Source organism: Tinamus guttatus, unplaced genomic scaffold (assembly GCF_059628265.1).
Source record: "Tinamus guttatus ecotype Peru unplaced genomic scaffold, ASM5962826v1 Tinamus_guttatus_pri_ptg000741l, whole genome shotgun sequence".
Classification (NCBI taxonomy): domain Eukaryota; kingdom Metazoa; phylum Chordata; class Aves; order Tinamiformes; family Tinamidae; genus Tinamus; species Tinamus guttatus.
Window position 1 is genome coordinate 167,223 of NW_028289275.1, and position 25,236 is coordinate 192,458.

Genomic DNA, 25,236 nt, shown 5'->3' on the forward strand with positions numbered 1-25,236 from the left:
TGTCATGCAACAATTCAAGTTCCCTATCCAAGCGCTTTCAATTTCATCTGAATAGTTACTGACCTCATTTTTCTTTTGCAATGCTATAGATATATCTAGACACATCTTAACAGTCTAATCAGGTAGCACAGCTTTTAGAAACGTTGGCAGCATATTGCTATCCTGTAGCAGGTCATAATATCCTGCGGCTCATCAGCAGCATCATGCAGTGCTCTGCTTTCTTCTTTTTTTTCCCCATGCCATAATCAAAAGATCAGCAGAATTGCAAATCTCTCCATTTTAAGATGCTCGTGGTTTTCCTCCCTTCCTCTAGCTTCCCACATTTTTCACTATCTGTCCTTCAAAAAACACTGTAGTGACTGTGCAGCTGCATAGTCCTAAGCCCAATTCTGGTCTTATGGTAGAAGACCCAATAATGAACTCTAGGAGCTGCCTAAAGTGCTCAGATGTGGCTGTAGAAAGAGGAAGCTCTTTTCTCTTGGTTTCCATGCCTTACGCAGAACCTCCTCTTTATCCCTTCTAGCCCATAGCCAATATCACTACCGATAACATCATCTTGTTCCATAACCTAATCAAGCTGTACAAGACAAGAGCGAATCAACAGGCAAAGAACAGGTCTGACAATAGAGGCCTGGAAAAAAAAGTGATAATTAGAAGCAAGAAAAAAGATATTTACTAGTGTAGAAACTTATGCAGGACGATACAGCCTTGAATATCCAAGGCAGACCTGTAAATCATTCAGTGAGGCAGAGAGAGTAAAGGATATCCCTGAAATTTTGAAGGAAGAAGCAAGATGAGAAATAGGTTCACTGCACCTGAACGAGCAGTTCACCAACATTAGATATCAGAAGCCATTTGAGAAAGCAGTGGACCTCAGCAATGAGGATGGAGAAGTTCTCTCCAGTTAGCCTGGATGAAAGCTGAAATCATTTCAGAGTAAGAAGGAAAAAGGCAAGTCAGAGGAAAGAGCCCAGATGTTCCCAAACACAGCTCCAATCCTAAACTGAACTGAAGGTGTAATTTTCTTCTAAGCATCCACTGACTTGCAGCCAGCCTCATTCCTGGTGTTACAGACAACACCCTAAAGCAGGAACAAGGAAGAGCTTCTCACGTGGGTAGGATAAAGAGGACCAGCGCTTTAATCTTGGTGACTTGTGTAACCAAAAGTCCTAGGACCTATATTGCTGGGTTTTAAATGACTGATTTCAGGGACTTGCCCTCATGGACATTTTCCTTGCCCTAATTGTTTTGACTTGCTGGCTTTATCCTTCCAGAATTAAGGGACTGATTTCCAGATAGTCAGTCCACCAAGAGGACTGCTTCGCACCAATGAACAGTAGCAAAATCACCAAATAAATATATTTATTCTAGTCAAAAGGTACAATGAGAAAAACATTTTTTAGAAATAAAAATTACATAGTCTTTTAATGAACATTTGAGGATTAAAAGATATAAAAAAATGCTTGTCTCCAGATCCCTAAGCTCCAGCGAGTTCATTAGTGTGCATTGCTCTCTAGGGATTCATTTTTCTCTGTTAATCAAGTTTTGTATACTGAAGATCTGTTTAGGGGATGGAAGCAGCTCCCTATGGAATTGTATTCCGGAGTATCACAGCCTACCTTTCCATTTGGCAGCAGTCTGCGAATTGCCACACGATCCAAATGCCAACCGGAATTCAGCCCTCCACCCTTATGTCCTATGCGAATCTTTTCAATAATGTCACCAACATCCTCCAGCTACAGGAAAAAAAAAAAAAAAGGAAAAAATACAGCATGAACAACAGGTGTCTTTCAAACCATTTTGCTTTTTAGCTTATTTGCCACTTCCATTCTATATGAAGTCCCAGGGGAGCAAACATTATGCTGACAACACCACTAAACAGCACTATTTATGCCCTAACTTGTATTTAGCTAATCCTCCTGAATGTCTATCAGAAAAACAAAATTTTGTGCTGTTCTATTCATCTTACCCACTGTAGGAGAAGGATTCAGTTGCATGGCAGCAATCTTACATCTCAAGCTCCTTTGTAGCAATGGGAGTGGAGGTAAATTTTAGAAATTTCAGTGTTGCTGCATCTTGGTTTTTCTATTTCTATTATATTTGTACAGTTCTTTTAATAGTTTATACATATATATATATATACACACACACACACATAAATAATCCTTTATAAATACTCAATTTACTAGGTGGTAGGGCACAGTTATAACATTGGAAGGATGGCTTTGAGGCCAAAACACTATATTCACAGTCTGGCATTTTATAGTCTCACTCATGTTCTGCCACGGAGTTCAAGTGCCGCTCTGAGGTAGCCAAGAAGATCAGTATCTCAGGAAATGGCTATTATTTTTTATGGCTCACCTTATTAATTAATTGTCACTATTTCATGGCTTTTAATTCTCCTCCCTTCCAAAGCCTTGAAGAGGAAAGACAGCACTTGCTCCTATGCAATATCTTCTGGTTATTTTGGTGTAAGTTCTAATACATCTGGACTTCAGAATCCAAAGCTGGCTGCAAGATTTTACACACAGGAGGAGCACTCCGCTGTCTTTCTGTCCATAGGGACTGTTCTCACAGACTTTAAAAAAACTGAAACTTCTCTATTTATTCTACTGAAGACAACTCCCAGCTTTGCTTCTCAAATGACAAAATTGCCACATCCTGAAGAAATGACAACAAAGATTTTAGCAGACTGTGTAAGGCTGACTGTAGTACTCACGTTGTTCCCACACCAATAAATTGGATTTGGTTTCACATATTCTGCCCTGACTTTAAGCAGTATCAACACCAACTGCAAAATAATTAAATGTTCCAGATTCAATTCTAAACTGTCTAACTTTCTGCGCCTCTTTTGCAAATACAAAACACAGGGCAGAAAGGAAACAAGACAAACTGGCAGTTCTTGGCCTGTATTTCCTGAGATCCCCAAATTGTCTTCAAGGTTTACTGAGCTCCAGATTATGGCTCTTCACAGGTAGGTGAGAGAGAAATGAATTTTGCTCCATCCCTTTCCTAAAGCAAGAGGAACTGGTGAAGAAAAAATGAATTTTGGGGACAAGTTAATATGATGTTATAAATCTAAAGAACAAACTGCGCTTCCACTTGCTACATCCAAGAAAAAAAAGTAGTAATGTTTCAGAATATATCAAAACCAAAATAGATCTTACGAAATAAAGAGGTAGCAATAACAGTTTAAGATTTATACCTACAGATAACTGCAACTTCTGTCATGAAAGTCTCTGTGGAAACCCCACCAAAATAAATGTTATTCTCTGTTTTTAAGGAATCATGCTGAGGTTTCATTATATGATTCATGCCCTTGTGGGCTGGAAGGATTTTAATTTTTTCAAAAAGTTTGTTTTAAGATTTCCCTTCAATTATTTTACCAAAAAAAAATTAAAACACAAGTAGATTGTATGGAATTCTGCAAATGTTGCATCCAGGGAGGCGGGAAGGGGAGGACAGCAAGCAGTGTCAAAAGAGTAGGCCAGAGCAGAACTACCTGTCAACAATAGGAACTTATTATGAATAGGAATTGCTGAGTATTGCAGGATATGAGCATTCCAACCCATATTGCACATATGTGCAAATGCTTCAGGAAACCCTTTAAATAGTCCTTCAAAAATGTAACCCCAGCTAGTCAAAAATCACAGTTTCTACAGCAAAATAAGAGTCTCTGTCCTAGAAGACAGAGGTTGCTGTGGAGTTTGAACAGCTGAACCAAATATTCATCTTTAATGAAATACTACCCAAGCAGTAAGTATAGTGACCCAGGTCCTTCAAAAAGGTTCTGAAACCATAGCATGAAATGATATTTGGAGACCTTAAATAAAGGCAGTATCACAAATATTTGGTTTATGCTGCCTTTAAAAATATTGTGAACTGTGAAGCAAATGTATATGCCCATAAGGGTATGCAGGAAAGGGAGACATATTAAATCCCACAGTCACAGAGACGAAGACTCTCTCTTAATCTAAGGATCTGGTGTAGGAAATGGATCATATGTAAAATATAGTTTAAGAAATGGTAAACTGTCCTATATGTGGCCCTTCCAAAGAGCATCTCAACCCTGCATAGAAGGGAAGTCTCCATATCCATATATTAGAACATCTCAGCTACATAGTAAGATTGCACTAGTCCTTGCAATGCTTAACACAGTGTCAGGCCACATGTAACAGTAATTTTGAGTTGCTACCATCTGGAGTTCAGTGAGAAAATATTTGCTGCAGAATCCACTGAGTCTGTTGCAGCACAGAGATCTGAACCCAAATTTCATGAGCAGACTACCTCCTACAGTCCCAAAAGCTGAACATCATTCTCTAAGAGTGGAAAATTATCCACTTGACTCCATTTTATCTTCCTAATCCCTTTAAGACAACCTCTGCTCTAAAGTAAGAGCAAGAAGCAACTTTGACTTTACCTCCACAATGAACTGATTCACGGAGTTCCTTTCAAAATACATCCTTTGTTCTCTCTTGTTGAGGCACAAGGATTTCTGCTGTGTGCAGATCCCATCGCTTCCATAGAGAACGATGAAGACATCTGCATCTGTGCCAGCTCCGAAGATATCGCTGGTGTACACCGTGATCTCGTAAGGGACAACTGATTCAGGAAGCGCCATAAAATAAAAACAAAACCAAAAATGTCTGTCAGCAGCAGACCAACACTCTTAAGAATATTTTAATGAAACTCAACAGGTAAAGAAGATGGAGCAGGAATCACATCTGTGGTTATAAAGCTTACCATACTGCAAGTCATACTTGAATTTGGTAACTCAGATAAAAAAAAAGTGAGAAATGTATTTAACCTAAAATAGCCAACTGACCTAGATCCATATTCATTTACTGAGATTTGGGTTCAATCACAAAATCAGATAATCCTCAGTATACTTATACCTGCCACCTAAAGCTATTGAAACAAGACTTACTTCAACAGCTCAAGTCTTATAGCAAATCACGAATTCACAAATTTTTGAGCAACAAGACTCACAGATGAAGTTAAGGCAACTGGAGGCAGTAAATAAATATTCAAGATAGCCTTGTGGGTAGAAACTCCACTTTTGCTGTCATCACTGAAATCTAAAGAAAAAGAAATAAAACCCTCCACTGGCCACTGTTTGGTCTGGGGTTCTTACGGTATCATGTTCTGCTCTGAGAACATATAGTCCTTAAAAAGAAGGTACACTGGGTGCTACCAGATCAGTTCTGAATACAGTTCAATAAGGATTAAGCCCTTATATACTTCCTTTCTCTGTTCATTTTGTTCCTCCAGAATGCCCCACTGCCCAAAAATCTGATGTCTCCTCTCATCGTTTTCTATTTTCACAGCTTCTCAATCCAGTGTCCCACTGGAGTATGACTCCTTACCCAGGAATTAGATGGAGGTTCTGCTCTGGGCTCTGCTACCAATTTGCTGAATATCCATAGTCAATAATTTCCCACCTCAAAGTGAGACAGCATTTGTCTCGCAGAGTAGGAAACCTCTGTTCACTACCTGCACGTGTGATAAAGCCCCATTATAGTGAAATGAGATGTAACCACTAAAGTCAATGGAGTTTGGAGAATGAGGAAAATGAGCAAATGTGGCCATTTTCCTCAAGGTTACCTGAAGCATTCTCCAGACTCACTGCCTGTGAATGACCATTGATAATAATGGAAGATTAAACACTTTGCTGTCATGAAGACATGTCAATTCAGGTGTGTTGCTTGGTAAACTGAAATAACCCCCCCCCTCTCTTAATTCCTTCCTGCAATTTGTAGAAGGAAAATGCTAGGTGAGACTTGGGCATTGCTTATTTACAGCAGAGAGTTCTATTTACCCCAAATGGACAAAAATCTCAGTGCTCCATGTCGCTGCCCATGAGCACAGCGTGTGATGCCCAGCACCACCATCAGGATCCATCCCCTGCTATCCCTGTCCCATACACCACCTACCCAGTTTCCAACATTTCCTGTCCCTTGCTCCCATCCTTTTCAGCTGCCTGTCATCCTGCACCCTCCTACGCTGCAGTTGTTTTAGTCATCTTTGCTGTTCTTTACACTGCAGTACTTTGAGGTTTATTTCAGATTCAGCATCTCCATTAGGGTAGAGGGACTGCTTCTGGCGCCATATCTGTTGCTGCTGGAGTAACTCTGATTATGCATATCAGAGGCTAATCATTCATTAAAATCCAGGCTCTCTAAAAACGTCTCTCAGGAGAACAGTGATGAAGTTTTCTTCTACAGAGAGCAAGCCTGAAGGTACTTAATATTCTTTCTGCCCAGCCCTGATGAAATCCACTCTGCTGTGCTGCAGGTAAACTGGAAGAGTTTCTCCGATATGTAAGGGGGAAAAAAAATCCCAGAGACCAAAATCACAGGCTACGCACTTTGAATTAAAAATGATCTCCTTTGCTGAAGTCTGCGACGCTTGCTCCTGTCGTTTGAATTTTAACATCAGCTGAGAACTGAATCAGCAAAGTAGCATCATAACAAGGTCACTAGCAGCACAACTTTCAGCTGTCAGGCTCCCGTTTCATTTATATGGTACTTTTAAGATCGCATCTCCACAGGCATGATTTTAATTGGGATGCCGATGACATGTTTTCATCATCTCTTCCTAGCAAAACAATTCTGCTGCAAGTCATAATAAAAGAAAGCCAGATCATCTTAGTTACCTCTCGAAAACTGAAACCATCAGGTCAATAATTAGGATACTAGAATATAGTAAATAGCACAATTGGAACAGTTTAACTGGAGAAACAACCGAGTATGACACTGAGACTCATGCAACCCTTTTGCCAGAGAGGTCTGACTATTTTCTGATGGCAAAAATCAGTTTTACACACACTATGTGCTCAAAGGTAAGGCATCCCAGAAACTCTTATGACCTGCAATATGCTGAAGCATTAATAAATGATATAGCCAACTTATGCATTAAAATATATTTTGACTAGGGTAACACACAGGCACATGTGAGTCCAGCAATATTGACTCCTGTATTGTCTCTTCCAGTAGACTGATGAAAGTGCAGAAGGCAGCAAAGAATACCCATTCTTCTGCTTCAGAGATTTTAGGGAAAGAAAGCAAGGCTTGGTGAGAAATAAATAATGCCTTAGTCAAACCATGGAAAAGGCACAAATTAAAAAATGAGAGAAATAAGAGACTATTTTAGTTTACAGACTGATGGGTGTGAGGATCTGGAGACTGGAGGGTAGGCCAGCAAGTGTACAGTAATTAAATAGTTAAATAAACAGCACTCCAAAGCGACTGGCAGTCTTCTACAGTTATCACAATTATTCTTACAACTAAAAGTAGGAAACTGAGGCAGAAGAAAATAGACTGAGCAGCAGAGGGAGGAATATGCTCTAACTTTTGATATCTAAACAGGAGACTTGACACAATCCTGTGGCTCCTGACACAATCCATGCATTTGTTGAGGAACACAATGAAACAGGAGACATCATTATTTCTATCAACTGTTTGGGGATTTCAGGCTCTAGGCCCATTAGTGTGCTGGCATGAATGACTTATCAATTGTCCACAGTGCCCCAGGAAGCACCTGGAAGGGCTTGGGATGGAAATCAACTCTTCATTCTAGGCCTGGGCCCTCGCCATTGTGGTGTCTCATTCAGTGTAGGGAAGAGCAAACTTTCATAGTCTGCTGAACATGAGTGAGGAAGAATTTTCCAACAACATGAAATAAGGCAGGTCAGGGAGGCAGGAATCAAATATACAAGTATACAGGGCTGTAAGTTGCTTACACACATTCATGGATGAAACATAAACAAGGGAAAGAAAAGCCTAAGAATAAGAAAACTAGTGTTTCATGTAATTTATTCTAAGAAGCTGTTTTATCTGATTCCCATGTCCTGGAGTCAGCAAAAGAATTTCCCTGAATAGAGAAGTTTGGGGTGCTATGGCCAACTTGAGAATTATCAGCTTAGCATTCAGAAAGAGCCCTCGAAAGACACTGGGCTTACAACAGATATTAATTTATAAAGGAGCAAAGTGAAATGAAAATAAAGGAAAAACTGGAGAATGCCAGAACAGAGAGGCTAGTGCAACGCTCTATGTTGAAGTAGTTGAAGTTGTATTGAAGTAGTTCTGGAAGAAGATCATTCCACAAGAGGGATATGCACAGTGCCAATGATACCAGGCAACCAAGGAGAATTAGCTTGGAAAACAGACCACAAGTGTGTGCTTTAACTACAGAAACATAAAGAGTAGAATGGAGCAGGATCAAAGGGAAAATTGGAGACAAGGAAGCCAGCTCAGGAACAGACTAAGGATCTGAAAAAGATAGTGCAAGAGTACAGTCATAGATCGCCACATGGTCTCTAAACACTCTTTGATGGCATATACAACACATGGAGGCAGGAAATGTTAGTCTAGAGCACTCAGATTAACTTTCTTGTAGTAATGGGAGTAATTGGCATGTGATGTATTTGTAAATCTCAGATTCAAATCCAGGGAGAGGCCAAGTCTATAAAACCTCGCTTGCTCATGGAGGTTTGTCTTCTGTAATGATGGGTATATCCTGGGGAAATGGCATTCTGCTCACATGGGGTATATTCCTTTGTCTGCAGTTCTGCAGGAAAGATAATTCTCTCAATGGCTCCATCATCCTCGGATTTATCTAGCCAACGTCCAGAAGGGAACTTGAGGCACCGTCCCAAGGATGGGGCATCGATTTCCACCCACTCCAGGAACCAGCCAGTTGAACTACCTGTGGCAAGAGGGATACAGGGATTAACCCACAAAGCCTTCGCAGGCAATAACAAATGAAGCTTTGGACTCTGAGACTCTGAAAAAACAAATCTTGTTCTCTTTTGCAAATGGAAGAATAGAAATCATAAATATGATTGTTACTTTCCAGGTCTGAACTAATGTCTTTTACATCTGTATTTGCAACAGGCTAAATATGTGCATGTGGAAGGGATAATTACTCCATCACTTGGGTTAATTTGCTCTTGTACTACAACAGAGAAGCTACTACCAGAGATGTCCCTTCATGCTCCATAGAGCAGGAATTCATATGTCCTATCACTGCTTCCCTTGTTTGTAGATGACCCATACCTCTGTCTAAAAAGCACCTAGCATCTGCTGATGGAAACAACAAAATCATTAGCAAATAAATGAGACAATAATTTCAATCTATAGACCTTATGTGGAATACAAAAAGCCATTGGGTTTTGATACATATGACAATTCTCTGATGAAAGGATCTTGCAAAATTAAAGTGCTTCTTTGTCTCTTGTCTATAGAGACAAAGCTACCTGCAATTGCTACCACTGTGCTCTTATTGATGCACTCATGACAAAGGCATTAACAGCAGTGATAGTGACTGCACCAGATGTGGGAACAGCAAGGATCTGTCACCAAAGATTAAGTTAGGTAAATTTGGGGGTTTTGGAGGAACACTATTTTATAATGCTACATGCCTAACACTCTAGGAAAACCACATAACAAAGCAGGTCATCTTACCTTTGTTGTCATGGCCTATCTTGATTTTTTTCAGGTCTCCAATGTCCACAGACTCCACTGTAAACTCATCTACCTTCCCACGCTCAAATTTGTTCTTGTTACTCTTGGAGGCCTTTAGGCTGATGATCCCTGTCGTAGCAATGCAAACAGACATTGTTTAGCCTGGGAAACAAATCCTTTGGGGATGTCCCCATTGGAATCAGAGAAGCGGCTAAAATGTGAAGAAATGGTTCAAGATTTAAGGTTTGTCCCTCTCTAACTCAGAATCCTAGCTCAATAGCTGTAGCAGTATCCGTGGCCCAAAATACACATGCACTTTTTGAACGAAGCACTGGCAGGGCCACAGAGCCAGTACTGCTGCGCCTGCTGTTACAGCTAAGGAAAACCCATTAATTCACTACCATCACAGTCACTGCACGCAGAGCTTGGCTGCTTCCAAGAGGACTTGCTCTTGAACTGATTAAATACTTCTGGGCCACTCAGAGAGGCAGAGGAGGGCTGGATTGCAGGAGCATGCTGATTCATTGCCGAAGAAAGCAAATCATTCACCACATCCACCACTCAGGGATGCAGCCCCAGTCAACTGCACTGTTTTTGTAATTGAAATTAAAGCCTTTAGATCGGCAGCTGGTGCAAATCAGTGTTTCAAAGTTTAACAGCGATTTATTGCAGCTGATGATACATTCCCCACTATCACTATGTGTGTGGAGACAAGAAGAACATGCGGTTGTCCTAAAAACGAAGGAGGAGCAGATATCAAGGGAACCAAAGGAAACTGCCCAGCATTTCCAGGCAGTTACACCTAGCAGTGAGATCCTATCCTTTCCATCACATAATAGTCCTGTATCAGTACCTGTGTCATCTTTACTTCCATAGAGAATGATGAAGACATTAGCATCTGTCCCAGCGTTCTTCTTGTCCCCTGTTTTCACTTTCACAATGTACGTTGTTGATTTAGCTGTCAAATAAAATACCGATTTAAGAGTGTGAAGTCTGAGCAGGAATTAATTCTGTTTTGCAGAATATGTGTTTGCACATGTGTGTTTGGTTCAGGTTTTATTTTAACAGGTAACAGGAATGTGCTGTGATGGTTACTGGGGTGAGCTGGGGTATCTGGTTGCCCAGTTCTCTCCTGTTCCAGTCATGGAATATATAGTCTGCATCTCTACAGACAAGAAATGTGTTCAGACTTCCCATTTGTTTCCTGGAAATCTTGAAATATATACATATATACACCAAATAATAAAAGTGCACATACGACATATCAGAAAGTGTGTGCACTTTGATGTATACAATTCATGTTCACAAGCACACCCTTCACAACAGCATCATTAGGGAGGTTCCTGTCACACCAACATCTAGAAAGTGCAGCACACATAAAAATTATGGAAAAAAAATAGTATAGTCTTCACTGCACAAAAAAAGCCCACTCAAGATATCCAAAACAGCATCCTACTGCCATATTTAGGTGTATGCATGGCTTTCCAAGACCCTGTTGATCCAGCAGATCCTCCTGAAGAGAACTGCTGATTATCTAGCACGTCTGGAAGTTATTCATGTATTTAAAAGCCTGTGGAAAAAAGTGTTTAGAGAAGAGTTTAAGATCTTTCACTGCCGCTCAAGTGAGTGGAAGTACCTGGCAGCATCAGACCCAGGAGTGAGAATCACAAAGTTGTTTCAGAGGATGACAGGCATGAGCATCAAGATGCAAAGCAAGACAGATTTAGGTCCTTTCCCTTCCTCTGATAGTGTTTGCTCTCTGCTCAGTTTCTGAATGTTTAATGACATGAAATGAATGAGACTTATGGCTTGGATTTTAATAACTAACATGCATTTCATCTGAGGTTTATTCCACGAATTGCTTTGCAAATATGATGACCAAATGTGTCAGCCATCTTCCTATTTTTTGCACTTTGGGTCCAAACTTGCAAGACAATTAGATCACCTAAAAATGAGGAGTGTCCCCTTCTCCCTGGCTGGCACCACACTTCACACTTCATTCACACCTGAGATCTTTGTGATTGTGATTTACAGCCCTCCAGTGAATACTAACAGCCCTCCAAATGGTGCTAACAGCACCAATAACAACTTGGTTTCTCTTCATCCCCATACTGGAAGAAATACAAGGCTAACATAAACCTTTCTGTTCCAGGCCCAGCGTTGCAAGAGACTGGCCATCATTTTCCGAATCTTTCTTTACAAATGCTTCATCCACTGGGACCAGCTCCCTGACAATCTGACCGTCATCTTCCTCAACTGCTAACCACCGTTGGCATGGAAAATAATACCTACAAAAATGACAGCAGCACCCAGCACTTACACAAGACTTCATGGCTTTAACAACATAAATAAGCACAAATCAGAGTATACTAAAAAAAAAAAAAAAAAGATTACTCAAAGCTGAACATTACATGTACTTTCATCCTTGGGTTTTGGCATTTGGATTTTGGTATCATGTGGGTGGATTTTACCCAGAAATACATTAATGAGCACTTACTGACCAGTGCTCCAAGTGACCTGAGGGACCATATACCTGACTTCTTTTAGTTTGCAGTCCCAGAAGAAGTTAGATAATTCAAGGGAAACTCCAGTCATCCAGGCAGCATATGTTGATAAACAGCCAACTGTGGACCCATCTGGAGATCTCACCAACAGTGCTACCCATCAAAGCATTATGCAACTTAAATGTGTGACTTCAAGCATGATACAGCTCAAAGACAAGCTTGTATTTAGGGTATATAACAGACCCCAGTTGTCTGTGAAATTTGTGAGAGCTTGCTTAGAGTTAGTGCCCTCCTGCATCCCCTCTGCCTTCCTGTGGTTTTGCAGGATCCTCTGGAGAATGAGCCCCCGTGTCTGACCACATGAAAGGAGGGTAACAGGCTGCTCACGTGGTGCTCTCCTTGAGATCAACAATCTCTACTCTCTCCAGGAACCAGCTTGAGCTAGCACCAGAATTATCATGGCGGATCCGCAGCTTCTTCAGCTCACCCAGGTCAATGGCCTTGATGGTGAACACATCCTCCTACATAGGAGACAAGAGGCAAATGAGCTTATATCCCAGATGAGAGCAGGAAAAAGCCAGTAGTTGAGCCAGGGCAATTTATTTCCCATTAAAACAAAGGGTATCCATACGTGTTCCCTGTTTTCCTGGTGCTGGATGTACTAATATAGTTGCAGAGCTATGAGCTCTCTCATTAGTCTTTGCACTTCGCTTCAGCAAGGCAGTAGCAGCGACACAGCCTTCTTGTCTTTCTTTACCTCATCCACACATCAGCATTCTCTTAGATTTAACTCATCTCTCCTAAATCTCAGTCCTTCCAGGGTTAGCATTCTCTCCCAGTTTGAACCTGGGACCAACTACAGATGTGCTAAATCTATAGAAACCCTCCTGTGTGCCTCCACGCTCTTTATTTCCAACCACGGGATTTTCTCTTTTTTTATCATTCACCACAACCATGAGGTTCATTCATTAGAAATATTAACATAACAGGGTGGGCCTTGTTATTATAATACTCTAAACACCTTAATGTGATTAACTTGCTCGTAGACCTCGGGTTCCTACTCCCAAGAGCAGAGAGTGTTACATTCACAGCTTGGAGATCTTCCCAGTGAATGAAGAACCATGTGCAGGTTGCAGTTTCTTTGGTGCCAAACTCATAAATCACAGCTAATAGCTTATTTAACAGCCTTAGGTTCTTTCTACTGACTGCAAGTTTTCCACAGCTGCTTATTGTTTCTGCAATTTTTTCGTTATTCAAAATTATTCCTTGAATTATTTCTGCTAGTAAGAGTTGCTTGTTAATTGTTCATAAGCATTTTTATGACAAATATTAAATCTACAAGAGATGTTTTTTAATTGGATCGGATTATAATGTAATTATAGTACACCATGTGATATTGCTTTTTCACCCTGACTAGTTGAGTAATACATTTAGAATCACATTTGCAATCTAAATACTGACATAGCTGAACTGCCTAACAAATGTTCTCCAGTATTAACTATGTTTGTGGTTTGCAAGTATTCCTGGCAGAAAATGTTACTGCCAGAAGGCTTACAGGTAGCAGGCACAAAAGGTGGTTCAGTGCAGAAAAGTATTGAGCTTATTATTCAAATGATTTTCCTCTGGAAAATATTTTGATGAATTTGCTTTAGATAATACATTTAGGAAATAAAACACATTTGAGTCCCAAGGCCAAGCCTTTCTGAGAAGAGACGTTAATGAATGACCAGCTTGATAAATGAGAGAGAACTGCCAGCTTTCTCTTTGCTTGAGCAAGATGAGCTCCTAGATTACCTGGCCCTTTTCAAACTTGTCGAAGCAATTGGACCTTTTTAGCTGGCGTTCACCTGTGTCTCCTCTTCCTATACCATAGATGTTCAAGAAGACATTAGCATCAGTCCCGGCCCCCCACACATTCCCAGTGAGGACGTGGACTTCATACGTGTTCTCTGCAAGTGAAAATGCAACAATAATAAGATAACAGGAAAAACAGAGATAATAATAACCCCATTGTATTAATCCAGGATTCTCCAAGGTTTTCTTTGGAGTTTGCTTTAAAAACAACAACAACAACAACAAACTGTAGCTTTCTTCTTTCAGCCTTCTCATTAGCTATATAAATAGCTACTAAACTCAGCCACAGCAGTGACTTAGGGAACTCACTTCCCACGTTTATTGCGCATGACACAAGATCTTTGCCTTCAGGAGGAGGCAGGGCTGTAAGCAGCCTTGCAACCATGGATTGCAGGAGGGCCAACTTTAGCCTCTTCAGAGACCTCCTCAGAAGAATCCCATGGGCTAGAGCTCTAGAAGGCAGGGGGGCCCAAGAGAGCTGGTTAGTTTTCAAGCGGCACTTCCTCCACGCCCAGCAACAGTGCATCCCTGTGTGTAAGAAGTCAGGCAGAGGGGGCAGGAGACCTGCGTGGATGAGCCGGGAGCTTGTGGCAATGCTCAAGCAGAAGGCAGCGGTATATAAAAGGTGGAAAAAAGGACAGGTCCCCTGGGAGAAACACAGAAACGTAGTCAGGGAATGCAGAAATGCGACAAGGAAAGCTAAGGTGCGATTGGAACGCAATCTGGCAAGGGATGTTAAAAATAACAAGAAAAGCTTCTTCAAATATATTAACAGCAAAACAAAGATCAGGGAAAACGTGGATCTGCCGATGAACGGGATGGGTACCCTGGTTACGAAGAACACAATAAAAGCAGAGTTGCTCAATGCCTTCTTTGCTTCGGTGTTTACCAAGGGCAGCCCTTTAGAGTCCCAGGCCCTAGGGACAAGAGAAGAAGGCGGGGGAGAGGAAGACTTGCCCTGGGTAGAGGAAGATTGGGTCAGAGAGCACCTAAGGAACCTCGATACCCACAAATCCATGGGCCCTGATGGGATGCACCCCAGAGTGCTGCGGGAGCTGGCAGATGCCATAGCTAAGCCGCTCTCCATCATCTTTGAAAGATCCTGGAGAACGGGGGAGGTGCCGGAAGACTGGAAGAAGGCCAATGTCACGCCAGTCTTCAAAAAAGGCAAGAAGGAGGACCCAGGCAACTACAGGCCAGTCAGCCTCACCTCCATCCCCGGAAAAGTGATGGAACGGCTCATGCTGGCCGTTGTCTCCAAGCACATGGAGGACAAGAAGGAGCTCAAGAGTAGTCAGCATAGATTCACCAAGGGGAAATCTTGCCTGACTAACCTGATAGCCTTCTATGATGAAATGACCGGCTGGATAGACGAGGGGAGAGCGGTGGATGTCGTCTATCTCGACTTCACCAAGGCTTTTGACACCGTCCCTCACAACATCCTCCTGGGCAAGCTCCTCAAGTGTGGGACAGATGAGTGCACAGTGAGGTGGATTAGGAACTGGCTGGATCGCAGGGCCCAGAGAGTGGTGATCAGCGGTGCAGAGTCTAGTTGGAGGCCTGTAGCTAGTGGGGTCCCCCAAGGGTCAGTCCTTGGTCCAGTCCTGTTCAATTTATTCATCAATGACCTGGATAAAGGCACAGAGTGCCCCCTCAGCAAGTTAGCTGATGATACCAAACTGAGAGGAGTAGCCGATACCCCAGAGGGCTGCGCTGCCATCCAGAGGGACCTGGACAGACTGGACAACTGGGCAGTGAAAAACCTCATGCAATTCAACAAGGCCAAGTGCAAGATTCTGCACCTGGGGAGGAATAACCCCAGACACCAGGACAGGCTGGGGACTGACCTTCTGGAGAGCAGCTCTGCGGAGAAAGACCTGGGTGTCATGGTGGACGACAAGTTGACCATGAGGCAGCAGTGTGTCCTCGTGGCCAAGAAGGCCAGTGGGATCCTGGGGTGCATTAAGAAGAGCGTCTCCAGCAGGTTGAAGGAGGTGATCCTGCCCCTCTACTCAGCCCTGGTGAGGCCACATCTGGAGTATTGTGTCCAGTTCTGGGCTCCACAGGACAAGAGGGATGTGGAGCTGCTGGAGAGAGTCCAGCGCAGGGCCACAAGGATGATCAGGGGCCTGGAACATCTGCCCTGTGAGGAGAGGCTGAGGGAGCTGGGCCTGTTCAGCCTGGAGAAGAGAAGGCTGAGAGGGGACCTGAGCAGTGTCTAGAAGTACCTCAAGGGAGGGAGTGAGGAGGATGATGCTGGCCTCTTTTCAGTGGTGGCCACCGACAGAACTAGAGGAAATGGCCACAAACTGAAGCACCAAAAGTTCCACAGGAACTTAAGAAATTTTTTTTTAACGGTGAGGGTGACAGAGCGCTGGAACAGGCTGCCCAGAGAGGTTGTGGAGTCTCCTTCTCTGGAGATCTTCAAAACCTGCTTGGACGCAGCCCTGTACCACGTGCTCTAGGTGACCCTGAGTGTGCAGGGGGGTTGGACTGGATGATCTCTAGAGGTCCCTTCCAACCTTAAGCATTCTATGATTCTATGAAACATTAAGTGCTCTTGTTTTGCAGGGGAGGGTGTTGTGGGCAGAGAGTCCTGCAGGCAGGGAACAGGGAAATGCTGCAACAGGCAATCACAGCTATAGTCTTTAATATCCCAAGTTCAGAAAAAAAAGGCAGAGGTAAATTGTGATTAAGGTAAACCATCCTTCACACGAGCATTATATCTACACACACATGCACATTCACTCTGGTATTTACCCTCGAGGGAAGATTCTTCATCAGGTACCAGCTCCACCACAAGCTCCTTGTCTGCTTCATCTCTAGCCAACCATCGGTGTGCCACAAATGTGTAGACATCCGTTACTTCTTCTGCCTTGGCCTCCTCCTCTTCCTCCTCATCAGACTTTTTCTTTTTCTTCTTCTTCTTCTCAGGCTCCTTCACCTTCACGGCAAGCCGCTTCAGCGTTACGCTTTCCAGAAACCAGCCATCACCTATGCCTGTGCCATCATGGCCTATCCGAATCTTATAAATCTTGCCAACATCTGCAGCCTCTATCTGTCATCAAGAGAAAGTCAACACTCAATGGAATATAAGATATCTTCATTTCAAAAAGAGCTGTTACCAGTGCTGTCTTAAAAATGAGGAGCGTCACCTCTATCACCTAAAACATCTGACTGGAGAAGCAAGGATAAGATCATTTTTTTTATAGAAGCTTGTATTTACCTTTTTCTTCTTATGTTATTCTTTCATACTTCCCATCACCAAGTCTCATCTGAGCTGAAGTTATATAGAACAACTATAGCAGAGATGGGAGTTGAATGAATATTTACTGGTCTCCTCACTTCTCTGGCACTCTGTTCACCAGTATTGTCTTCATGTTGCCATTAAGAGTGAATATACCAAACACTGAACTAGTTTGTGAGATTTTTCAGTGCACAAGTTCTTTTTCTGAATGAATAGTAACATAGGTTCAATATATAGTATGAGACACAAACCCGACAAGACGCAAAAACAGTAGGGGTAAGGTCCTAGTCTTGGGCTCAGAAAGCTTAATCTCTGACACAGCTTTCCTGTGTGACCTTAGCTCAGTCAGCCCTTGTCCTTACTTGCCATCTAGAAAATGAGAAGAATATCTTCTCACTTCACTAGGGTGTAGAGAGGATAAAATCCATTAGTCACTATGATGCATCAGTGGCAAAAGACTATATAAGAAGGAAGATTTCTATCTCTCCAGTAAATGCAGCAGATGATAGATTGTTTCAGATTATTTGTCCAGTTTGTTGTTTTAGATTATTTGTCCAGATTACTCCTAATGATAGAAGGTTTTACTACACATAGTCCCTCAAAAACCAATGACTTGTTTCTGTTGATTACCTATGCCGATAGGTAGTGTTTATGCTATAAAACTAGGAAACGTTTGCTTCAGGTTAAAATCTGGCAGCTCAGCATAGAAGGTTTCAGTCTAGAAGCGTTTTTTTTTTTTTTTTCCTGAGTAGATTAAAATAAAATCAATTGCACATAGGATGCTAATCAGAAAACTAAGATTGATCCAGCTGTCCAGGCATAAAGAATGTGTCTTTCATTATACTGCTTCACCCTTAAATTTGCTATAATCATCCAGAATGCTCTGTCTATAATTGATGGAATTTCCTATTAAGATGTAGCTCACACAATCTTATTCCTTCTGTAAATATTCATATCATGAGTGAGATAGAATATCTGTCTATTAATGCTTTACAGCTTCTGCCTTGTACGCTTAGAAAAAATGACAGAATATGGGCAGAACTTTAAAGTCCAGCAATAAACATTCAAGAGAGGATATAAACATGGCTATGTAAACAAAATATTGTACATATGGCTTTATTATAAATCTCATGTTGGCTAATAGCTTTTGCCTATAAATTTTGGAAAGCTTATTCCCTTTAAAATGAGAGAAACCTAGTCTTAAAATTGTAAATAGTCTTTAAAAAGCAAGCATTTATAAAGTGCTAGCAGTCTTAAATCACAAAGAACTCAATAAAAATAGATAACGCTACTAACTTTGCTTAGCAAGAAACTAAGGCAGGAGGAGATGAATGGATCCCAAAAATAAAAAGTTCTAAACTGTGGCCAAGCTCTAGTAGAAGACACCTCCATTTAACAAGCAGTAATGGAAAAGATCTCCCAATCTTGAAGGTGGGGGGAAGCATGTAAGATTAGCTCCAATTATTTGACTATGAGTTGAATCAAATCTCACCTTCATGAGACTGCAAATCCACAGAGAGCTCAAAGTGGTACAGTATTGAGCCTTGTGTTGTTGGCACATACAACACCACAATATCTTAAATCCTCTATCTGGACTCTGTACTTTACTGTCCAGATGTTATCATTTCTTCCATACAAAAGGATGTGGCTGTGACATATCCTGACAGGACGGCATCTCCCTGTTCTTACCCCACATCAAGGCAATAACCAAATACACTCCTGCCTTCCAGTTCTTGACTTCTCTGGATAGGAACCCCCAAGCAAGGCAGAAGTGGACCACAACATAGTGTACCCAAGCCCCAGGCAGGACAAGATGTCCCACTGTTCAACCTTGTGAGCCCAGGAGCTCTTGTAGGATAAACCAGATCCAGGCTCACATGCTCATGTTAGACTCAAAGCTTTTCAGCCCTTCTCATTGTGTGGTTGCTCAGAAGGAAGAGTCACGGCTATGTAGTGCAGATTAGTGGAACAGGTAGTATCATCCATGGGGCAGTCACACCTTCGCAGGAATTAGATGAGCAAATGCTTGCAGGATCAGGCTGATGATCAGTACCTGTGGCAAATGGCCTACGCGACTAGAGGCAAAGTCAAAGTGAGAAATTTCACATATTCGGTATGACGTTCCTTTTTGCCCAACTAGACTAAGAAAAGGGGAAATATCGTATGTTTAGGTGAAAAATATAAGCCTGAAGTCTTCTGAAACCTAAAATGAGTATCTCCTTTTGAAAGGCAAGGTAAATGAAAGCAGGTGCTGGATTATCCGTTGCGCAACATCTTTGCTATAAGTTGCTGTGTCTATGAAAATGTGCTATGAAAAGCACTTATATGAAGTGCAAAAAGGAAAACGAAAGATGGATAAAGGACAGAGGATACAAAATAGCCTTGGCAATTTTGTGGAAGTCAATTATTCTTATAACTGGCCAGTTACTTAGTTGATGTCTAAATCTTGGCCGATCATTTCTTTCCCATCACAGAAACATCAAAGGCTGCCTTCATCATACCTTGAAGGTGTCCGTCGCTCCCCGTTCAAAATTGTTCGATCTGTTTTCCAGAGTGAGTAATTCAGTTTTGCCAGTCTCACCATAAATCTGCATGAAGACTTTGGCATTGGTGCCCGCAGCCCGCACGTCTCCAGTAACTACAGACACCTCGTAGTTTATCACTATTCCAAAAATAAATCAATTAAATCAGCAGAGAAGTTCAGAAACAACATTCCCAAGGGCTTAGACTTAAAATGAAATTATCGTGTCTTAACAAATCACCATGTAGCCAAGGCGACTGTGTGTTTGCTGATATCCAAATGGTATGTGAGATAACATGCCTATTCACCAAGGACTAACCTGATAGTTTTCCCTTCTACAAGGATTAAAGCAGCACCACAGTGATTCAAAATAGAGTCTTAAGAGGGACTTTCAGGTCACTATTAGCTCTAGAGTGGTTAAATGACTCCATAATACTGGAGATCATTTGGGGATGCTTGAGGGAGGATGTTACAGAGAGTAGAGGAGCAAAACATCATCTTTTTTTCCTCAGGACCCCAAGACAAGTTTTAACTGTAACCTTATAGAACCTGAATCCACAGAAGTCAAATGGTCACGAACAAGGCATATGAAGGTGGAAAAAGCCAAACCCACTGATATCATAACAGAGGACTAAAGTGCCTTATACTGGGTTAGACTGCCCAGAGTGCAAATTCTTCCTCCAGACACAGGAACTGGAGATGGAGAACTTGGTGATATTTCTCCAGGTGCTGTTTTTTAAAACTCAGATGCAGAATAATTTCCTTTCTTCACCAGTGTAAGCTGTTTGGGACAGGTACTTTTTGCTCAGAGTGGCGGATTAGTCCTTAAGGGAGCCAACAATAAAAATATAGCCATATATATAAAAATAGCATGTTTCTGAGTGTGTCTTTTCTCACATTTCTCAATGGGAACGATCTCACTTGGATAGACCTCCACCTCTACTCTGCCATCAGCCTCGTCTTTGTCCAGCCACCGGTTGCAGGGGAACATGTACTGCTTTCCCTGGACCGGAACTGTGATCTGGATGCTGGCCAGGAACCAACCGGAACGTAGGCCCACGTTATCATGCCCAATAAGTATTCGGTTGATCTTAAAAAATAAGTAAATAAACAAAACAAGAAGGGCAGAAAAACAAAACAGACATTTATTCAACACATTAAAAGCTACTTCCCCTGGCAGACTGTGCTTCCACTGGGTACCCATGAAGAATTTCTATAAATCTGACTATAAGCTTAAAGCAGGCACTACACACATCAGCGGATACTATAGCTTGCAATTTTAATAACCTGCACAAAATGTGTTTCTTAATCTCCTACACAAAGGTCAGAGTCTCATACATCACATATGTTCCTTAGCAATATACTATTCTGATGCCACCACTGGCATGGAGCATAGAAACATTTACAACAACTTTTCCCCCTTACCTTTCCAATATCCATCATATCTAGAGTAAACTCATCCACTCGTCCACGTTCAAAGTAGTTGCCTAGATCATTATCAGAGACTAACAGAGCCTGTTTGCTGGTGTCTGCTTTGTCCCCGTAGAGTTTGATGAACACTTTGGAGTCTGAGCTGGCACCTGGAATATCTCCTGTCTTCACACTGATGTGATAACTGACATCTGAAGTGGAGTATAACCTCAGAGTTATTCACCAAAATATGAGTGATGCAACAGATTTAATTAATGGAAGATATCTTATGTTCTCCCCCCACTTGCCATTAGGTGAGTGCCAAGCCATACAAATGATTTCAAGCAGCTGAAGTGATTTCACTCATTTTTATACTTGCAATTTAATTAAATAATTTGGCCTCTTTATCTGTAACAAGAAAATCCACAAAAAGGTATCTCAACCTGAGTTCAGTAAGCACCATTTTCTAAGGAAAATAGCAGTTTTTTAGCACCAGTCTTCCAAAAAAAGAGGATCTAATCCTTTTACCAATTATTTTCCAGGAAAACAATATTATACAATAGAATTTACTCTATTGAGGTAGTGGAAATTAAGGATCATTGAAAGACAGCGATAAAAATAAGCAATTTTTAACCACATTGACCACATTATAAAGCAAAATTTATTTCTACATATACATTTTTTTCAACTCTTCACTACTATACAAATTAATCCTGATGATAAACTAGGATATAAGGGTCAGAAGCATTCCTACGCAAATGACTCGCTGCAGTTTCCTAGATAAGCACGTCAAAAAGAGAAAAAAAATGTTGCAAAATAATATGAATTAATGAGTAGAACTAAAAAGTAAATATGTTCAAACCCAGACCTTCTTCCCAAGCTAAACTCACTTCTGAGCATCGGTGACTCCCCAGCAGGCACTAATTCCCGGACAATCTGACCATCATCCTCATTTTTGTCAAGCCATCTGGTTTACAAACAGAAACAAGTTATTTGGCAATAATTAGGACCTGCCAGGCCTCTAGGCTGGTCTTTACTTATAGAAATCCACACTATAGTCAGAATGATATTTTTAAGTGGCTCTATCTCTATTAAGGTTGCAGGAATGTGACCCGACCCTACAACAGCCACTTTAAACCTGATTTTTTCCCCAAATAAAGATTATCAGAAACCTGCATACAGCTCGGTAGATAAGCGTCTTCCATCTGTCTGGAAGTGGAAAACGCAATCTCAATAGGCACAAGTTATTCCTTTAAATTCTGAATCCCTTGAAACTACTGACCTTCCTTGACCCAAATACTTACTCCCTTTATAATTACTGACTTTGTTACTTACTACCTTGATTACAATCCTCATGACAGCAAAGTTACTAAAAATCTGTGGGTTTTTTGTTTGTTTGTTTTGTTTTAATGTTTGTGTTCTCTAGCTTCTCTCTTCTCTTCCGTATGGATAATCAGAAAACCCTTTCTCCTCCACCAGAGAGGAGATGAATAATACTGTTCTCAGTAGCAGGACACTGGAAGGAGGAATTTCCTTTGTTTCTCGGCACTAATGTAAGGATCCAGCTAGACTAACTAACAAGAGTTGCTCAGCACAAAGCTAGGTGTGGCTGTAATCTCAAGGGAAGGAATTTGAATGGAAGATGGAGCGGAACCAACTGCAGATCTGGTAACTACCAGAGCCCTAATGTAAGTTTCTCCCTTTTCAATGCCAGCCCTTCTTTTTCCCCAGCTGATTGCAGCAGCACACAAGATATTCCTGCAAATATGAATTCAGGGCCAGGTTTCCCACACCAGAAGCAGTTCCCGGAAAGTCTGTTAGTGTCAGGTACACAGCTATCTGCAGCACCATCTTTCGTAGTTAAAAATACTGCTTAGCACCAATGCAGGGTGAAAAAAGGACAAGCGAGAAGACTTTGGCAGGTCCTGCAGAGTATTTAAATTGCTGCAATCATTCCCACAACTAGAAAGCGAAAAACAAAGCCCCAGAAGCTGTTTCTTTTTAAAGAAGGGCACACAGCTGGGAGAATGACAGCCGGCTGAGGACCTACTCCTGCACAAACACAAGCAATGTGTGCACTGCCAGCAGTGTTGCCTTGGCACACACTTTCTCCTTGACAGATCCTCACACCAAAGAAAGGGAGAATTCCCAATTAGGTTTCCATCTATTGCCTGCTAACAGCTGGATCTAACCCCTCTTTGGTGGCTCAGTGGCAATGAGGCAGCTCAGCTTATAGTCATGATGGCTTGGACTTGGCAACGATGACCAAGAGGTAGCCCAATATACTGGAAGACACAGGATGACACATCTCCATTTCCTCTGCCTGAAGAAATGCCATCTTTTCAGATTCCTTGTCTTCCCACACACAGGAAAACAGTATGCACAGAGAAACCATGCAGAAGAAAAAAAAAAAAAAAAACAGGCACTGAGAAAGGATGCCAGGCATGAGCTAGAGTGGGCTGATGCCCCAAATCCCCCGAAACTCCAGCAACCAAGTCACCATGCAAAACAGAGGTACATAAACCGCACAAAAACCCACCCATCACACACATGCAGGGTCCCATTTTCTGTCTAGGCTTTCGCTGGTTGTCGGGTAAACGGCCTACCCCGTATTCTTCCCTTTCACTCTCTAAAGCAGGTGGCCATGTGCGGGCTGCGTAGAAAGGGTTAAAAGCTAAGGGAATCAGCATGAGGTTTAACATCACTTGAGGTGGTCAGGCGAGATGTTGTGCCTTGGTGATGTAGCAAGGATAAATGAGTAGAAAAATCAGCGTGGAAGCCTATGAAACCAGTCACAGGAGCTGAGCAAGGGTGTAGTGTAAGAAGGGCAGAAGAGGAGCATGCCAAGACGTCATGTTGTCTTCAGAGGGGAAGTTTTTACAACAATTGATGTTTCAGGGTTGGGGGAGACTGTTTACCTGTTTGAACTGGTCCTTAATACCTTTGTTTCATGAGGTTCTTGATGTTTGCTCATGGTTCACATCCTTGGACAGGCCATTGGATTATGACTATGGGTTAAGTCATTACAAAAGTCAAGGTGCTTCTGCAAACATGGAACTTAACTGGGAGAAGCCACAAAATCAGAGGTTGAACAACACCCCAGGACACACCAAGTTCAGCATGACCTTCAAGAGGGCAGAAGTCCACAAGGTCCTACTTCTGCTCTCCTGATGTTGGCTTTTTGGCCTGCAAGCTGCTGTTTCTGTTCCTGGTTCACATGCTAATATTTCTGTCACCTTCGGCATTCATGATGCCTTAGGGAATTGCAGGATATTCACAGGTGAAGGTGGCAGGATCAAAATGCATTCCACAAGAAACACATCTCTGTGCGCAGGAGGGCAATTTCTACCTGTTTCATCTCTAAAGATGGACAAGAAAAAATAATCCAAAAAGGAGGACACATCCCTAGATAAATAACTTCCTTCTACCAGTGTTGGCAACTACTGTTGGCAAGGGAAGAATTTTTTCTCAAACTAGAAGAGAAAAATAGGGCATTATCAACAGAAGTGACTTAAGGCTGTTCACATCATTTGAGCCAGAAGAATAGCCAGATGTGGCCAGAGGACTATTCTCTCAAGAAGGCAACTTCAGTGACAAAGGAAGCATTTGGATGAGCACTGCAATTGTGTTCATTTTCTCCAGCACATTTGCTGCAACATCCTAATTTTGCTCAAATGTAATTCCAATAGTAATTCCAATGTAATAGTAATTCCAATAGTAATTCCAATATCATTAAACACTGACTGCAACCAGGGATTTGCCGTCTTACACTGAACATAAACAGATCGGCACATTATGAAAGCATCAGCACCACAGAAAATGGAGTTTTTCAGTATAGTGTCATAATATCTCTAGTACCAAAAAAAAAAAAAAAGATATCTTCTTTTATTCTTTTATTTTATCAGATCTTTAGCTATCTCTGATTAGTTTCCATACAATTTTTATGTGTGTAGTACGTGTCTGTGTGCCTTTTGCAAGGTGTCCATGCATGCTGAATCACCCATTCGGTTCTAAAAAAAGATGCTGCAAGCCTATAATCCTCAGCTGATGCAACAAAAACATGGAAGTTACTTCAGAGGGAATGTCTAAAAAAGGGGTCAGAGAATGAATAGCACATCTAGACAAATTCAGACATCCATTTGTATTTGTGTATATATGTTTGCATGCACAGTGTATATATATGTATATACTTAGAGAAGATTCCATAAAACAGAGAGTTTCTTTGGATTCTTTGCA

General features: G+C 41.6%; 1 protein-coding gene across 1 annotated transcript in view; it reads right to left on the reverse strand.

Annotated features, from left to right (window-relative positions):
- The window catches only part of LOXHD1 (lipoxygenase homology PLAT domains 1), a 131,891-nt gene that overhangs the window by 50,870 nt on the left and 55,785 nt on the right, over positions 1-25,236 (reverse strand). The window contains exons 15-27 of the mRNA XM_088537278.1: positions 21,891-21,967; positions 21,016-21,212; positions 20,488-20,680; positions 19,571-19,731; positions 16,583-16,880; positions 13,763-13,917; positions 12,356-12,489; positions 11,604-11,752; positions 10,318-10,422; positions 9,465-9,593; positions 8,542-8,706; positions 4,421-4,602; positions 1,620-1,736 (exon numbers count right to left, since the gene is read on the reverse strand). Coding sequence (XP_088393404.1) covers positions 1,620-1,736; positions 4,421-4,602; positions 8,542-8,706; positions 9,465-9,593; positions 10,318-10,422; positions 11,604-11,752; positions 12,356-12,489; positions 13,763-13,917; positions 16,583-16,880; positions 19,571-19,731; positions 20,488-20,680; positions 21,016-21,212; positions 21,891-21,967 — 2,062 coding nt within the window. The remainder of the gene's footprint in view (positions 1-1,619; positions 1,737-4,420; positions 4,603-8,541; positions 8,707-9,464; positions 9,594-10,317; positions 10,423-11,603; positions 11,753-12,355; positions 12,490-13,762; positions 13,918-16,582; positions 16,881-19,570; positions 19,732-20,487; positions 20,681-21,015; positions 21,213-21,890; positions 21,968-25,236) is intronic.